Source organism: Aquila chrysaetos, chromosome 2 (assembly GCF_900496995.4).
Source record: "Aquila chrysaetos chrysaetos chromosome 2, bAquChr1.4, whole genome shotgun sequence".
NCBI classification, from domain to species: domain Eukaryota; kingdom Metazoa; phylum Chordata; class Aves; order Accipitriformes; family Accipitridae; genus Aquila; species Aquila chrysaetos.
In genome coordinates, this window is record NC_044005.1 from 76,765,321 (window position 1) to 76,784,377 (window position 19,057).

The 19,057-nt window shown below is 41.2% G+C and overlaps 1 protein-coding gene across 3 annotated transcripts in view; it reads right to left on the reverse strand.

Annotated features, from left to right (window-relative positions):
* CD109 (CD109 molecule) overlaps positions 1-19,057 on the reverse strand; it is an 84,258-nt gene that overhangs the window by 57,446 nt on the left and 7,755 nt on the right. For all 3 annotated transcript variants that reach the window (XM_030003996.1, XM_030004003.1, XM_030004011.1), the window contains 3 exons: positions 8,199-8,227; positions 4,333-4,563; positions 4,063-4,188 (listed from right to left, as the gene is read on the reverse strand). In XM_030003996.1, coding sequence (XP_029859856.1) covers positions 4,063-4,188; positions 4,333-4,563; positions 8,199-8,227 — 386 coding nt within the window. The remainder of the gene's footprint in view (positions 1-4,062; positions 4,189-4,332; positions 4,564-8,198; positions 8,228-19,057) is intronic.

A 19,057-nucleotide genomic window follows, 5' to 3' on the forward strand; every position in this document is an offset into this window, starting at 1 on the left:
CTCACTAGCTTTCACTAAACACCAACTAAATCCCTACCACATCACCTGCATAGAGACATCCACATGTCTTAAATCTCAAACTGAATCCCATCCCACATGACCTTGTATTTCAGGGCATAAACTCACTTGTAACCAAAAGAATCAAAAAGAGCTTCCCAACAGAAAAGCTCTTTTCCTTTATTCTGCAAGGCTTCTTGCAGATTTCATTAATCCAGTGGTATGACATGCTATCAGAAAAATAACAGTCTGTGAAACAACCCATGAGACAGACCTAGTGTAATAATGTGAATATTGCAACAGTTATTTAATATACTCTGCATATGATAGCCTTATCCAATGTAAGATGCTGCATAGGCACGTGCTACAGAAATAATGCATATTGCTTTGTCATTACATTCTTTTAACACAGAACTTGAAAACTAAAGCAGAGCAGGTGTGAACAACAGACGAAAAGGAGTCTGAAAGTAAACAACATAAGTTTCTATGTGTGGGGCTGAGGGTTGCTGTTTTACTTCCACAGGATAAACATTGTAAGAATAGCCAGGTTTTTCTGGACCCCAAAACCTACAACTTTTTTTTTTATGTAACATACTGGTTTTTTTCTCCTCTATTTTAATTTTCAATTCAAAGAGTTTAATGTCAGAAGGAACCATTTAGCCTGACCTCATTTTATCCCAGGTTTGGTTACCATAGTAGTCAGCTACTCCAGGACTCTCTATTATTATAATGCATCTTCCAAAAAGGCAACCATTACTGATGCTAAATCATCAAGTAATAGAGAAGCCCTCACTCCCATTTTTTGTTTGTTCCAATGATTAAGAGCTTCATTGATCAAAGACATATATGCCAAAGAGAATTTGTCTGGCTTCAATTTCTATTAGTTGGTTCATACTATGCCTTTCTCCACTAGACTAAAAAGCCTTGTAAAACCTGTAACACCACTCACAGACTGTAATCAATAAATGCATTGATTCATTTGATACCTTGATATACAGTCAACAGATGGGACTTCTGCAGTCTCCCACCGTGGAGCTTCCTTCCCTGGCTCCCTCTGCAAACTCTGTCATCAATTTATATTAGAAACACCCTGGGTGAGTGTCGATTGCCCAAAAATCAATCCATCCTTCTTTGACAGACTTTACATACATTGCTGGTTTTCATTAGGATTTTGTACAATGAAAAGCCTTTACAAAAATCTGTTACATCAGTAAATCTACCTCAGTAACCAAATCCATAATAGCCTTAAAGAATTTCATTTTGTGACGGTGGAATCCCAAATCACCTTTGTCATTGTTTTTCTCATGCCAGATGACAGGTCCATAGTTTCCCATGTTACCTCACTTAACTCTTTTCTGTTAAGGACATTCATCTTCTGATGATCTTTTCAAATCTCCCTACACTGAGATTCACTTAACCACTCAGAACCATCATCCCTATTAAATGTTTCCATCTCTGCCACATAATTACTGTTTGCTCATGTTACTGGGCTCTGCCACCACTGGAATTTCTTTTGTTTCTAGCAAACTTCAAAAACTCTTTCATACTTTTATTAACCATCAAGTTTTTCTTGGTATCTTTACATTTCCTACAAATATGCAAGAGTTCAGACTTTCATTTATATTGATACCTATCTCCTAGTTCCTCTTGTTTCCACTTATTAAATGCAGTGTTTCTTAAATATTAACCATTTCCTCTGTCAATGAAAAAAAGAATCCCACTTCTGTTCTGCCCAAGTTTATCTTTTCCCAAAAGAGCACTTTGTTAAATGTACCATAAGCATTTTGCAGTACTTTCCACCTTGAATTGTCTCCTGTAACAATGGTGAACAGAGAAAGATATCCTAGAGTGATGGGCATTATCCCTGCCCCTGGGTATTCTTCATGCTGCTGAAGCATTTAGAGCTCTATTAAGAACCCCAAACACTCTGTGCTAAACCCCTAAGTTTTAAAAATTTAATAGTATGAAAAATGAGATGAAAACATGATAAAGACAACCTAGGAAAGGTTGTACCCCAGTAGATCTAACATGAAGGCCAATGTCCAGTCTTTGGCAGCAGCCAAGATTCAACACTTAAGAGAACTGCATCAACCAGGGTAGCCAGCAGTGACACTGTGTCAGCTCAAGCCTCAGTGCCTCCTAGTTAACAGTTCTTAATGGAGTGTACTTCTGTGAATTTGTCCAGACATATTTTGATCCCACCTGACTTTTCAGTATTCACACCACCACTGGTGCTGTGCTCTATAGTTCAGTTATGCTGTTTTAATTATTTTGAAATTGCTCTTTACCTCCTTCACCTGGTGCCCTCTAGCTATGTATTGGAAGAGACAGTGAACAAAATGTTCCCTATTTACTTTCTCCTTGTTACTCAGGACTTGTGAGACATTCCCACCCTGCCATATGTTTTCCAGGCTCATTAACCTTCTGTAGTAGTACTGAATGGCTACAACTTAGAATACTGGCAACTACAGTCTAAGAAGATTTCACTTCACTTGTCTGTTTTCTCCCAGCTGTTTCATTAGCCCAGATGAATCTATAAGGCATTTTTCTTTCAATTTTACAATTTTCTTTTTTTCCTCTTCATTTTGGTTTTGTTTCAGGAAGGAGTGGCTCTCATATTCAGATCCTGAAAACAGCTCCTGCGGTTCCTTCAGCAGTGCCCTCCTGACTTCAGGATTACTTGAGACTTCACAGAAAGCCCAAGCAAAAATTCACACACTTTTTTGCCTGGCAAGGGAGCCGTGGCGGAGCCCACCACTGTCACCAGCCTTTCTTCCCATGTCTGAGCCACACTCCCCCACCTCCTGAAAAGTACCTATGCAGCTGTGAGTGGGGCTGTGCTGTCAACCAGATCAGCGAACTGGTCTGAGTTAGGCAAACAAAAACACAGAGATGCTTTTCAATCTGGGTCACTTACTTCCCTGGCATGCTTTAGATCTCAGCCTTACTACAGCTGCCTCAGTGTGACTGGAAGCTCTTGAACAGCAGCGCAGGGATGGGAAGGAGCAGCCAAGCACAGGAACAAGGGCAGGAACAACTTAAAACATTTTTCCCATCAAAGACAATAGTAACGACTCCACACCCACATGAAAATGTGTTTGAAAAATCCAGTCCTGACACTCACTTGAGCACCACCCTCACCTACCTCAGCCTGTAGAATCTATCAAACATACAACTGGTACTGGTAAATACTACTCTCAAGTAATACAAGATCACGTGAGTTTTTCTGCTTTCTACCCCATCATCTCCCTCATTAGCAAACGTTAAGCAGTCCTGTTTGTACTTGCTAAATATCTCCGAACAGCCACTGCAAGCCAAGTCGGAAATGCAGTTCCCAAATTACAGGCACTTAAAGCAGGCTGAATAAATCTGACACACAGTTTTGAACAGCTAAACCTCCAGCTATTTTTGCAACATATTCCAGAGCGTATGAGGAGTGTACAGCTTAAATGATTGGACTGATAGAACTATTACCAACAGCAACGTGCAAACTAGATCATACCAGTTTTGTTATGCCATAGTTTTGCTTTACTATTCATCCTTTCTATTTCGCATAGTTATTTCTTCCTCAGTAACTCCTCAGTCATTGTGAATTGCTGAAACACCCCTAAAACTAGGCAGAGATTTGTAAATAGTCTTTGATTCCACACCCCTTGAGACAGTGACTGGCTGTACAGCAGGACAGAATGAATTTCTGTATATTAGCTTACAAAATAAACATAAGGGCGTTTGACTTACTTAAAAAAAAAATTAGTACTCCATTAACATCTTTCTTTTATATTAATATTAAAAATCCTCACTTTTTAAATAACATTTGTATTTCAGAATCAAAACACAGACCTTAGGATAAAATACGTATGCTTCTTTTTTATATCTTTCCTTACAAAACCATATACTACTGAAAATCTTGTGAGGTTTCCATAATATCTTGGGTTTGCCACGAGGGAAGGATTTCCTCATCTCATGGTCCATGCTATTTCTGCTTTTGCTTCACCAAAGTAAACACAATTTTATTCACATCTGGAGAAATTAATCTCTCTGTGATTTGGCAATGTTAATACTCACGTTCACTTCCACTTCTATGGACCAGTCTCCTAGTGGAGGGTTCATTGATAACTGAAATTTTTTGGAAACTACGCCCAAATCACCCTCCTCCATCAACCACTGCTGAATCAATTTCTTCCGAGGGTCCTAGGAGAAATGTTAAATGCATGTTAAATGCAAGTGGTCTTGCTAACAAGATTTAGGTAGCAATATGTATGATCTTTATTTGTCACATAAAGTTGAAATGTATGACAAATTCCAATGTATAACTAGGTTCCTGTGGATACTTACTCGGATATATATATTCAGAGACGCTTTGTAAGGTTTGAGATCAGGATAGACAGTGACAATCCGAAACATCACGTCTTGTCCCGGTTTATACATAGATTTATCAGTCTGGATGAATACAGAGATGCTCTTTGACACGTACATCAAGCTGGTACGGTTAGAGAAGATGCGCCGGCCATCAGCATGGCCTTCCACCAGTAATTCATAATTCCCAGAAGCACTGTTCAAAGGCAGCTAAAAACAAAATAGTGAGACTCTGTTAATTATCCAAAATATTCTTGAAGATACTATTATTCCAAAAACATTTGACGTAAAGATCCGACATATTCCTGAACTTGTCAACTTATGTAAATTCTCAAAAAGAGAAAGAGGATTTCAGGGCTTTAAAGTGTCGTTTCAACAATTACCTGAAAATGTGTTAGCAGAAGCATCTTTTCAATGTATTTGCATCTAATTTTCTGTAGTAATCAGGTTTTCAACAATGTAAGTATCTATGTATTCATACACCATGCATAGACACACACACATTGTGCTCTCTCTTTTCTTTTCACAGTTACTTAGAAATTTCTTGGGTTTGATTTTGGGGGCTAATTTTTTTTCTGACTTCATCACTTTTTGGTAAGGAATTTTCCAAAAATAAAAGAGCTGAAGAAGCTATATGTGGGCAAGATGAGCAGGACAGTAAGAAAATCTTGCACTTCTTTTTACAAGTTTTAGCTTCATGTCCTATGGGGTAGAAAAGTCAAATTCAGAATGAAGATCTCATGAGGTGAGGTACTGTTCTTCAATAGAAACCTCACTGATTTTGTCTCATTTCAGTTTAATGATTCACATGACTCATCGAGAAAGTAAAATAATTATTCTTCCCAAAATATTAAGCAATAAAGGAAGAGACATTTTATATGGTTAACTTATTTAGGATAGACATTGAAGGCTCCTTCAGTGCTGGCAGTAGACACAGACAGATATCACTGGCAAGGAAATTTAGACCACGTAAGATCAGAATAACCATGCACACATCTGTCTCTCTGTCTCTCCAGTGGACAGAGGAAATCTAGAGCTCATAATTCAGCTGCATCAGTTCATTTCACAAAGTTAGGTGGGAGGAATCCCAGCCACAGGGGTCGAAAGGCTCGAAGCAGAGCTGCTGCGGCACATGGGAATTTCACCTGGAGCAGAGCCTACACAGGCAACGAATGACCCCAGGGACATCCCAGCCCAGATGCTGGCTTCTGTACTGCTGTCTGCTTAGGAGCGTCTCTTTGAAGAAGGAAAAGGGGTTTAACACAGCACACAGCTCGTTCCAACAAGTAGCCCTGCTAAAAAGCTTAAGAGTCACATGCTTCTGTTTGCAGTTACAACAGTAAATCTGGAGTAAAATCTCTGAAGTCAAGACAACTAGAACAGACAGGCTTGCATTTTTCAGCATAACATATGGAAGTGAAGCACTCCTCTTGCACTGGTAATGAAAATTACAGCTGTTAACTCACCAGGCACAGCACTTCAAAAGTATCCTACCAAGCTCTATCAAGAAAGACTGTCGTGCTGTCAAAACTTATTTTAAGAACACACAGTGAGGTAACAGAAATTCCCAAAGAGGGAAAAACGTCATAGGGTGACAAACAAGGTAGATGCAAATGTCTGTATCAAATACGTCTCCTTCTCTGTGTGTTTACCTATAAAGAGGAATCAACTACAATTTCATCCCTCTCTGTTGACCTTCTGTTTTTAAAAACAAGCCAAGTAAAAAAAAAAAAAAAAATCAGGAAAGGGAAAAATAAACAGGCTCTCTTTTTCACTCTGAGCAGGTGTATGATGACACAGGAAGAAAGAGATTTCCCCTTTAAAATCTGGACTTATATAACTAAACTTTAGGTGCAAAGCTCCACACTGAAATAGATTCTGCATTTTCTTCAACTGCAGGTTTTTGTAAACACATTGCCAAGAACATATGATTCACATATTTCAACACTCTCCAACTTCCATGCCAAGTATTCTGGAACACATTAAATAGGAAGAACAGCCTTAGTTACTGCATCTGTCAAATATTACCTCAAAATTAATTCATTTATTAATATTACCATTTATTAAAGAAGGTGTATTCCCTAAAAAGCAGTCAGGATTCCCTACAAGAAGTCCAGGAAACATTATAAACTTTCAAAATCAAAACGGGGAAAATAAGCTTTTTTTGTCTCATCATAGCAGTGATTTGTGCTCTTACAGCATTATTTTAACATACTTGCAAGGACTGCCTTTGACTTCTTCTATAAATGCCATTTAGAGACCTCATATATTTTTCTGTATCATTTTCCTATCATGAATAAAGATAGATAGCATGAGTTCCTCCATTGATTTTTATACTTTTTCTATTTCAAAAGATCTTTCCTTCCTGCAACTTGGTGACAAAACTGCCTGTTGTACTTTTCTTGATGTAAAAGCCAGAGGCAATGAAGTTTGCATTGCCACGGCAGTGTATTAGGACAGATGAGGTGCAAAGTAACCCACCTCCTGTTCACACATCTATGCTAACAGAAACTGCACTAATACAACACTTCCAGAAGGTCACTGCTACAATAATGGTAACTATTCACCTCAGCCCCACCAACTCCTTCTCTAAAGGGTTGTTTCTCAACCCAGATATGAGCAAGGCAGCTTTTAACAGTAGGTAGTAGGAACTTGCTATGAAAATATTTTATCTTAGTCAACACATCCCCCAAGTGAATGGTATTAGTATCCCCATTTTGGCACTCCTAATGTAAAAGAAAAAAAGGCCATCTCACGTACTTCTCCTGACCACACCAGCCACCGTCACGAGCACCTCAGACAAGGAAGCTACTGTTTCCTCTGGAAAAGATGACGGCTGAAACCAGAAACTCATTACCCACCTTCTGCTACCAGCCAACTACACTTTGGGCAGAACATAAGTCTACCATGGCTACACAAATGAAAAAAACATCTTACTGTTAAAAAATGAGTCAGTTTTCATCACTTCAGATAGTAGCGAGAGAGGGAGGAATTCACCTCGCCTAGTTTTAAGACCTGGCCAGATTATATCAAGGAATTTGTTAATTTAATCTTTTTCTTTTTAAACTGAATTTTCTATGTTTGCTAATTTGCAGTTTGTACACATGCATTTCAACCTAATAGGCTTCATAATGTTGAGCTGCTCATTGTCATTGATTATCCATCTATCAAATGTTTCCAGATTATTTCATCAGATATACAGCTTATTTCAGATCAGAATTTAAACCCACTGGATTTAGGGATACTCAGACTTACAGATGTTGAAAAAAATAAAGACTTTGGTAAAACTTTTTTCCTGACACAAATACGTAATTCTTTAGATCAGGTTTTCAAGATAAACATCCAGGATTATAAATTCACGATTCATACTCAACACACAATTTGATATTATACATTTTTGTTGACTAGTTAGCTTATTATGTACTTTCACTGAACGTGCATTTCCAAATCCTTAAGACGACTGTGTATAAATACATTTTTATTTTAATACTTCTCAATTATTGCTTTGCACAATTCTTTTAGCTCTAATTAGCCCTCATGGTGTGTCTGAAATAGAGATGTAGGTATCAGCCATTCAAAAAAAACCACAGAGCAAAGTTCTGTGTTCAAGTTTTACGATAGCTTGTGCTGATGCTAGAAATCAGCTCCCAAATCCTGTAATTACTTGTAACAAGTACAGAGCACTTGACCTGAAAACTCCTTGGCTTATTGGTCAGTAAATACACTCATCTGAGAATGTGAAAATAGCTAGGATCACATACAAAATCCATCATCTCATCAACACCAACTGGTGAAAAGTTACAGACAGTCAACATTTTCTGAGGAAGGAGGAAAGAAATACTTACTACTGGAAGAACAAGAGTCCCAAAGGAATCTGAATAAAAAAGAAGAAATACCACACTGTCAGAAACCTTATAAAAAACTCACCCAAACATCAACATCATCAGGTTAATTAGAAAGGCAGTGCTCCTCCCCCATTCCCACACTGCCCATAATACCCATCGGACAACCAAATTCCTTTGATGCGGCTACTCTGGAGCTCAGGGCACATGGACCAACCAGCCAACACACATGCAATGGCTGCAACCAGCTGGCCAGCATGCACATGCGTATCTGCCAGGTGATTGCTAAAACACCGTCTGGACATGAAACTAAAAAATACAGAGCCTGGACCAACTGCTGCCTTAGTCAGTATTGACATATTGTGTTTATACTTCATTCAACATCTCACTCCCCACATTTATTCCTCCCAAGTCCTGTCAAGACCACTGTCAGCCACCATTAGGTTATGGGATAAGCTGCTCATCTCCACAGACACATGAAGGAGCACGAAGGAAGGACGGCAGGTGGGGGAACCCCCATAACACCCAGCCCCATGCCAGGGGAGTACTCAGCCCATCACTCACCCATCACCACAAGCCCAGAGGCACACCAGCAGGGGGGAACCCCAATACCCCAGTCAGAGACACTAACCCCCCACCATCAGGCTACCAAATTCAGCAACTCCCTAAAAATCACTACCATCCCAAATCTGCTAAAAGAACCAGCCAGAGCAGAACAGCCCAGAAAAACTGAAATGCAGTGTTCCACTTAAATAATGGTCTGAGGGTGCCAACAGTGTCCCAGCTAGGAGCTACCTGAACAAGGAGGGTATGGTTTGGCACTGCTGTCCCTGAGAACAAGTGCCCTCTCAGGTACCACTGCCCCAAGACCAAAGCATCCTTCTGCTTCTGCAAAGAAGTTGATTCTGCAACTCCTTCACATGTAAGAGAAACCCAGGATATTTTGCATTAATCTCCTCTGCAGTTTAACAGGTGACTAGTTTTCGTAGTCATTTTTATCAAGATTAACAACTTTCTAGAAGGAATAAAAAAGGAAAAGATTTAAACTACATGTTATTAGAGAAAGGCAAAACAGCAAAAAAAATGGCCATTCCCTCTAGCGGTAACCTCCTACCTGGTGGTTTCACTGCTATGAAACAAAGCCAGCAGTGTGGCAGCATGTCTATGCTGAGCCATTGCCTCTACAACAACCTAAAGCTGCTTCTTCACTGGGCACCGGCTCTCAGCCTCCTGTGCACCAGATACCTCCACTCCACCCCTTCCTCCCTTACATGGTTGACAGAAGATGTGCGATACCTTTTGCAGGGCTTCAAAAGTATGAACTCCACTCTCCAGCAACATTACTTCTCTGTTTGGTGGGGTCTGATGTCCATGTTCTCCACTTGAATATTTTCCTTTACATTCACATAGACTGAAACACCTTTACAATCTATTCAATTCTCTACTCCACCCGAGTTATTATTTTCCATTGATTCTGCAGCTCAGATAAAAGCTAAAAATTTCAAAACCATGCACAGGATTTACCACCCTTAAGCAAAGGACCACCCAGAATTAACCATCCTCACTGCATTACATCACCATGGCAATAAGTAACTAACATACTAATGTATGTGGGTTAATATAACTTATTGTTGTAACTATTTTAGATAATGTGGCCTCATATATTTTTAGAATCAAAATAAATGTGCTGTTAAGCTCCTGGATATCATTACATCATGGAGCCATTAGTGCCACAGCTTTTATTTTAATTATGTAATGTATTTTACAATAGAGTAGAGTAGAATAGAATAGAATATTTCAGTTGGAAGGGACCTCCAATGATCATCTAGTCCAACTGCCTGACCACTTCAGGGCTGACCAAAAGTTAAACCATGTTATTAAGGGCATTATCCAAATGCCTCTTAAACACTGACAGGCATATCACTGGATCCCAGGGAGAAGATCTCAGCACCTCCCTCTCCGCATCCCCTCCTCAGGAAGCTGTACAGAGCAATGAGGTCGCCCCTCAGCCTCCTTTTCTCCAAACTAGACAAACCCAAAGTCCTCAGCCACTCCTCACAGGACATGCCTTCCAGCCCTGTCACCAGCTTCATTGCCTTCCTCTGGATGCATTCGAGTACCTGAACATCCTTCTTAAATTGTGGGGCCCAGAACTGCACACAGTACTCGAGGTGAGGCCACACCAACGCTGAATACAGCGGGATAATCACCTCTTTTGACCAGCTGATTATGCTGTGTTTGATGCACCCCAGGATGTGGTTTGCCCTCTTGGCTGCTAGGTCACACTGCTGACTCATACTGACTCATATTTTCTTCTGCTGATTCCATTCAGTTAGACTTTTTGTATCTCCTAAAAAGCAATGGGTTTATACCCATCTTTTACTCATTTGTTTCATGGAGTAAGCAAAAAAAATTTAATTAATTTATTTAATTTATGTCCTTCTTGATCCTGGACATAAAAGCATTCCAAGATGAAACAATCACTTGACTTTTGAACTCCAATAAATGTTAATTTTAAAAGTCAAGGAATTCTTTCCTTTGACAGTGGCAAACAGAAGGAAGTCTCGATGGACTGAACACAGGTTGTCCTGGCTGCTGCCAGAGTGCTAACGGAAAAATCCCGTCCAACATGTACCACCTATTCAAGTTATAACCTGGGTTAAACCAAATGACTCACATCGCACAAATGAAGTTTGTGGGTAGCACACTCCAGTACTTCATTCTGGTATTCAAAAGCTTAACACGGATGGGTGGCATCGAGCCCTAAGCAACACAGTTCTTTCCACAGTATGTTTATGCTACCGTCAAAGCCACAATTTTTTTCCTATCATCCCTCTCTCCTCTTCACTTGAAAAGCAGCCCATGCAGTCATTGACTCTGAGCAACCCCACCAGCCTTTGAGGTTTTCCAGACAGGAGTCTCAGGCAAAATACACACTTCTTTTCTCAGTAGGCAGCAGAGAGGGCACCCTGCCCCACTGCACGGTGGCAGGGAGCCCCACGCTTGGCCAAGCTTGCTTGGCACCCGGGGCTACAGGACAACCACCAGCTACAGGAGAGGAATTACACAGTCCTGCAGAGTACCTGATTCGTAGGCAGTGTAAACCCCTCTCCACTCACTGATATATTTATTTCCAACATCTACCCAAACAACTCCATGCCCAAACAATCACAATAAAAGAGACATCATTTTAGCTAAGGGAAACTTAGGTCTTCCTAACTCAGGCGAGACAGAGTTACTGTTAACTAGGAAGAATTTTTTTTAAAGGATTATGATATTTCACTGGTAAAGGAAGCTGGATGTAGGTTAACTAGCAACAGCAGAGATGGTATAAAGGTACCTCCTGAAATTTCTCTCAGTTGTATACTAAAAGCCTAACCCTGCTCTAGTTCCCATCCGTCTGTGAAATAAGGCTGTGCTAAAGCTGGGCTTTGTAAGACCACAACCCGTCACCATAAAAAAAACCAACCTTTGTCACTGCTGATAATCAGTTATTAACAAGGAACAGGAACATAGTTTTATGTACCACACGCATCTGAGTGGATATGCACATCGTAAGTATTGCTACACTAGCTTTAATCTATCCAACACAGCTAATTATAGCAACAGCTATAGCAGAGACTTCAGTACTTTGGGAGACACCAAGCACAAATCTGATATTCATACCATAGCTCACACCACGGGGTTTCTATTTCCATCTTTACCCACGCCAATGCAAACACACTAGTACAGACGCACCGCAAGGGCAGAGCGCCGAAGGAGACTGCTACACATCGCCCTGCACAGCATCTAACAGCTTTCAAAGCAACCTTTCACGTAACATGGCAGGTACTTTGCAGCTTTCTCATCAGGGCAGTGCCTGCTTGCCTCTGCCCATTTTGAGAACAACTAGCATGCAAAAGACAGAAATCTTAAGGTAGAAATACTGGGTTTCTTCCATGTTCCCAGGCCTGGGAGACTTAACATCAGCTCTGAGCCTGATACACCTGTGATGCAGAGGGGGAAGCAGTTGGGGAGGAGGGAGATTTAAATCACAGTCACTTGTCCTTTGTGCAACCTGGAAAGCATTTTACCTTCTGAAGTGGTGTTAGGGAGCTAAAGCCTCCCCAGCTGCCTTGATAAAGCCCAGAGCGCCGTCTCGTTCCCAGCCAGTGAAAATCATAAAAGAGGCTCCGGGGCATGAGGTAATCTTCCAATTCATGTCACTATGTAATTATTTTGTTAGGAACTGAGCAGCCTGGGCAGATCCGAAACTTTTTGGCATTGCAGTGAATTTCCCTGTCATGCAAGATTTTCCCATGTTCTCAGAGACTACCAAGCTGCAATCAATCCCCCGGAGCTCTGCTCAGCTACGCCCAGGGATGGTTTCGGATGTGCTCAAACAAGAGCCGTAGGCAAAATATTTCTTTTATGCCAATGCTGAATTGCTGAAATTCACCACATTTTTCTGTCCACTTGATGAATTAAATTTACATTTTAATTGTACAGCAATGTCAGGTTTATAAGGAGTTAACCAGGGTCCAACAGCTAGCACATGGCACTGCTCTGCTGGAAGCTCTGCTATCAGGCAGCTGGACACTTTTACCCACATGCAGTGTGTAACAATTCCACATGATTTACACATGACATCAGTTGAGTCCACTGTCCCCAAAAATGGCAACAGCTGTCACCCTCTTTCGGCACATCCCTGCAAGGGATCCCTTCAGTTATTAAATATAGCTCCCAACGATTACAGGTAACTAACTCCAGGCAGTAGAAGTAGGTTTCGAAAGGAGCCCGGAACAGCCACACCACCTGCACCATGCATCGCAGACCACAAACGCTTCCTCCTGACTTGTCACGTCTGCTCTCCGCAGCAGCGGACTAACCAGCACGACTGCAATGGGCCACAGAGGGGAAAGACCAGGCGAGAGTGAGAGCATGAGTCCCTGCTACCGCAAGGGATTAGTTAAAAAAAACTCCCAGCTGGGAGCCATGCCCTAGCTGAAGGAGGCGGCAGGAAAAAAATCAGTGGACTGTTCCAGGCTAATCTTGAGGAAAGTTAAAAAACAACCAACCAAAAAATCCTCACAGAAGTCACATGATCCTTCAAGAAAAAATATCCCTCCTCGTCACTCGCAAAATCATTTCTCTCACAGAATTCCTGAAGCTTGTACTGTATTCATTCAATAAATACTGCACTGAGGAAATACACGGAAATACTGTGGAAACAAATGCCACATTGTCTTGCCTCCTTTTCCTCAGAGTCTTTGGCATTTAGGACAGTCCAGCAGAAGAGGAACCAAAAGCAGTGTAGTACTGACATGCCACCAGTATAGACAGCAGTAGGAAATTAAGTCACCTTTTTAATGTACCTTGCCTCCATGCCATTTTTTGGAGGTCTAATAGTATTGTTATCAGCAAAGCAAATAGGAAAAAACCTACAGAGCCAAATACACGCATGGTTTTTTAGACTTATGGAAAGCTGCACAAACGATGGCATCGTACATTCTTCCCATTGCATGGGCCTGACCCAAACCCAGAAACTTAGGCTACCCCTTCTTGAGCTGATCCCGCTAGCACTAGGACTAGATGTAAATATTTCAGCTTCCGCTCCCCAAAAATGATAGAGGTTCCAGAAAAATGACTGTGTGGCTTGGCACAGTGAACTAGAGCTTGTGTCAATATAAATCAGTACAGCAGCACTTCAGTCTCTAACTAATTTACACAAACTCAGGTCTTGACTCTATATTCTAGCTCATGTGGCAGGTATCGCAACAAACAGACTTTCTCACTTAACCTTTTCTACCTATATCCTCATTCCTTCTTAGTCCAGTGTGAGAACGGAAAAATATAACTGGAATCACTTCAGATTGATTTACTGAAATGATGCCACATCTTTCTTCTGGCAGCTGTGTTCACATATCTGTGCTTAGGAAATGTTTACAGAAAAGCATTGTCTTTGCAGTGGTAAATGGAATTTTTTCTACCGTGAAGTCTATTTCAAAAACTCACATCAGAGAAATAAAAAATAATGTTCTTCAATGTTGTCGTGGTTTAACCCCAGCCAGCAACTAGGTACCACGCAGCCGCTCGTTCACTCCCCCTGCACCCAGTGGGATGGGGCAGAGAATCAGGAAAAAAAAGTAAAACTCATAGGTTGAGATAAAGACAGTTTAATAGGACAGAAATACTGATATAATACTGCCCGTATACTGATGTCCACTAGCAATCCCTATTGCATGCGTTTGAGTCCTGTATTGCCCCTCCTTCTATTGTCTGGCCCAAATTTAGCCATAACCTAACAGCAGTGGCTCACGTTATGTATTTTGGGCTACTTGCATAACTAACCAGTGATAATTTGGGTGCTAATTTTAGGATAACAGATGAGGAATATAACACATTTAAAGAAAACTGTGAACTTGACAGATCTGCAGGCCTTCTTTTATGAAGAAAAAATATTTTTCACTCCCTGGACAGTTTAGGCTTTGGTATTTATGCTTCCTTCTTTTTTTTTTTTTTTTTTTTTTTTGAAAACACAAGATATGTATTTTGGATAGGAAGAAAAATCTGGAAGGACATTTGTCCTGGTTTTGGCTGGGATAGAGTTTATTTTCTTCCTAATAGCTGATATAGTGTTATGTTTTGGATTTAGTATGAGAATAATGTTGATAACACACTGATGTTTTCAGTTGTTGCTAAGTAGTGTTCATACCAAGTAAGTCAAGGATTTTTCAGCTTCTCATGCCCAGCCAGCAAGAAGGCTGGAGGGGCACAAGAAGTTGGGAGGGGACACAGCCAGGGCAGCTGACCCCAACTGGCCAAAGGGGTATTCCATACCATGTGATGTCATGGCCAGTATATAAACTGGGGGGAGCTGGCCTGGGGGGATCACTGCTCAGGAACTAACTGGGCATCAGTTGGCAAGTGGTGAGCAATTGCATTGTGCATCACTTGGTTTGTATATTCCAATTCTATTATTATTATTGTCATTTTATTATTATCATTATTAGTTTCTTCCTTTCTGTTCTATTAAAGTGTTCTTAACCCACGAGTTTTACCTTTTTTTCTGATTCTCTCCCCCATCCCACTGGGTGGTGGGGGGAGTGAGTGAGCAGCTGCGTGGTGCTTAGTTGCTGGCTGGAGTTGAACCACAACAAGAGTCTAGGGATATTTTGCAGACAACCAGGACAATTCATGAAAAAAAAAACTTCCTCCAGCTAAATCCAAAGGTTTTTCCCCAATCTGCTTTTACACCATGATCAGAAGAGTGGTGGAAACAATCATAGAAAGCACAACCAGAAACACTCATGGTCAGGACAGAATAGATACAGATTTACCAGAAGGTGTGAAGAGAAGGGGTGCTGTCCTTCCTTTCCTCTGCTCCCCCACCACAGCATTCCCTGTGTCTTTCTACTTCACATGGCAAAGGAGTCGTGGTACCTCCCTGCTTGTCCCTTTTACCAGTTCAGCCCTTCTTCCCTCACCAGCACTGTCAGATCCACCCCTGGGGAAAACCACCACCTCCCACCCCCTCAGACGGACAGACAGACAGACGCTGCTGATGCTGGGCGACCCTTCCCTTGCCCTGCCGCATCCACGATCCCTTCCACAAGCAAGCACCAAGTTTCCTACAGACTGGCCCTTCTAATTTCTTTTTAGACTTAGGTCATATTTCAGACATTTAATTCCCCACTCAGTCTTCTAAAGTAAAACAACCAACTCGATGGACAATACCACTTTCAGCTGAGTGGTCATAGAGCAGCCAGCTGCAAGAACACAATACTTAGAACACTCTGTGGTTTATCTGAAACACTGCATGCTAGGTAGGAAAACAAAACAGCTTCATATTTCTAAAACTAAATCACCTCTTTAATGAGAGACCTTCTGACAGCTATCCAGCAGCTACCACCCCAGACGCTTAAACACAAGCACAGGCTCTTTTCAGCTTTTTCCTGAGACCAGCCTCTAAGAGCCATCCATGGACTTTTAGTCATGCACATGACATTATCACTGCCTACCATACCCAAACAACTATATTCCCATGAATTATAAACTTACAGCTGTTAGCAAGACAAGTTTTGAATACTACAGAGAAAACTTTTTTGACGTCAGATCCAGTCTATGCAACTATGCAGACAATTCAGAATAATCTCAGGCTTAAGCCTTTTACACAACTAAATGGGAAATTCATTTCATTCACTTCAGTTTTCCCTTGGTGACTATACACAAACTCAAAGGCATCTGCACATCCAGCTTTCAAGGCACTACTGGCCATCATTATTATCCATTCTGATGTCCATGAAATAAACACAAAGCCACTATCACTGCCATTTAAAGCAGCTGTAGTTTTTAGTTTACATAGGGAAATCATACTAGGACAAAATGTGGCTAAGCCTGTCTATGGCAGAGATTTGGCGGTACTAATACCACCCTCATCGCATCAATTGCTGCAACTGGAGCAAAATTTCAAAGTCAAGACACCTCTCAAACTCATTCACTGCAAATAAACATTCAGGAACTATTTAAGTTTCCTCTTAGAGGGTGTGAATAAAGAAGGTTTGTTTTCATATTGGTTTTCTTCCATTTTCTGGAATGCATTCAGAGTCTGTGATGACAAAGCCACATATCTTTCCTGAGATCACAAAATCATTTAGATGTATAAAAATATTACCAGAGACTTCCTTCATCGGTAAATAAAGGCAATATAAATCCCTAACCATATAAAACAAGCACCTGGACCTCACAGCTGCACCTCCAGGAAGAGAGAAGGAAGAAGGGGCCTGTCACTCTGGCCACGTTTTCTATGCACTTACTTATCTGGACTGCAGTGAATGTAGGTGAGCCAGCATCATCTCTTGCTGTGTACTATTCAACCTCTGCAGATAGGATCTTAACTCTGCCTTCACAAACAGGTAGTCAGGGATAGCAGAGCATGGGAACCAGCAACACTGCCAGTGCAGATAGTCATAAGAGTCTCATGAGAAGAGAAGTCACCTGTGTATGCCTGAAGACCCATGAATTTCCCAACTGCTTCCTGCCTCTGCAGGTACTTCTATAACCCTCTGCAGGTACTTCTATAACCCTCAACACTTCAGCTTGGATCTCTTTCTAATTAGACACTACTAAGGACATCACCCTAGACCCACCTGGAGATCCACTGTTAGCTCCCACCCCTTTCTCTTTAAAGCTACCTTTTATGTACCTGAAGTGTAATAACCAGGTGCCTAGCACACTTCTCCCGACACTTCACCCCAGTTCCTCCCATCCCTCCTCAAATGCTTTCCAGAATGTAGAATAGACTCCCAGGGTCAAACCAAAAGTTTAGCCCAAGGTCCTGTCTCCAGCAATGGTCAAGGACAGACATCTGGACAGCATAAAAACAGAACAAGTACACAGTGACCCTTCCTTGGATACTCTTCCCAGCCTATGCAATCTGAGGCTTGGGGCTTGAAAAGGCAAAATTAGTGTCTTTATATTGGACCGGCCCTTGATGGACTTTTGTCTCAGGAATTTGTGTAATCACATTTTCCATCTACACCACCTGGGACACTGAGTTCCACAATTTATTTCCATCTCATGTGAAGGCCCACCTTCTTCTGTCCGGTTTGAACTTGTCTCTTGAAAGATCTCCAACCTTTCCCTCTGCTCTCCTCAGAATTTCTCCAGTTGGTTCACAGCCTCCATGAGGAGTGCCCCAAATCACGGACAGCATTCCCCAGGATGCCCAATTAGACCTGTGAAGATTACTAGAATACTTTCTCATAGCTTACAGAAAATATTTCTGTGTATACATACTGAGTATAGCATCTGCCTTCTCGTTTGAGCACCCCAGCATTACTTACAAGCTTTCACTTTTTGGTACCTTTAAACCATTACCCACCCCCCACACACACTCCCTCTTCTGCAGGACTGCTGCCTCACCTTGCTCTCCATCCAGTAAAAGCACACTCTTTTATTCCTCAAGAGCAGAACTATGCAGTTGCTCTAGTGAATCACACTCCAGTTTTTCCCCTAATCATTTCCCTTATTGCCAAAATGAGTTCAAAATCTAATCCTTCCTCCCAGCATCCTTGCCACCCCTTCACTAATCTAATAAACATTCTCCCTTTTTCATCCTTGTCAGTCATACTGTACAATACAGTTTCAGGGCAACCCATTTCCAGTTTGAGAGTGAACCACTTAGACCTACTTTGCAAACACTGTTTTTCATCCAGCCAAATGTATTTAATAAGAGTTCCATGCTGTCCTCGCTTCCCCAGCTGGCTTGTCAGAGTGCCACACCAGGCTATCAAAAGCCTTACTAAAGTCAAAATACAGCAATATCCCACTTCTTTTCCACCTACAACCCCCGCCAGCCCATGGTGGAGCACATTTTCTTTGCAGGTTTTCAATCTTCCAGAACCTCTCTCTTCACTCATGCTCTCAAAACTTACCTAGCAGTTTTTAAATTATTTCAGTCAATTCCCTAAATATTCTACAGGCAATTTTATCAAACCTAAACATCTACTTTACCAAAGTACTCTTTAACCTGTTCTTCCCCTTTTGTTGCCTTAATTCTTAACCCTTTTCCATGGCAGTTAGTTGATCCTCTCAGCGAAGACTGAACACTTACTGCCTCTCAGCATCACTGACCAATGCCCATCTCATCAGAGTGAGTAGCAAGCCACATCCTTTGCTAGCTTTCTTGCTACCAATATGATATTTAAAAATGCTGCCTTCTTATCCTTCACATTCTTTCCTACTCATGGTTTGGCCTTTCCAGTTTTGTCCTTTCTTACCCAAGCTACTCCTTTAAGCCCAACCTTTGTAATCTGATCTCATTTTTACTTTATACACACGGTTTTCCTTTTTTCTGTTGTTTTTTGGCCAGTGATAAGATC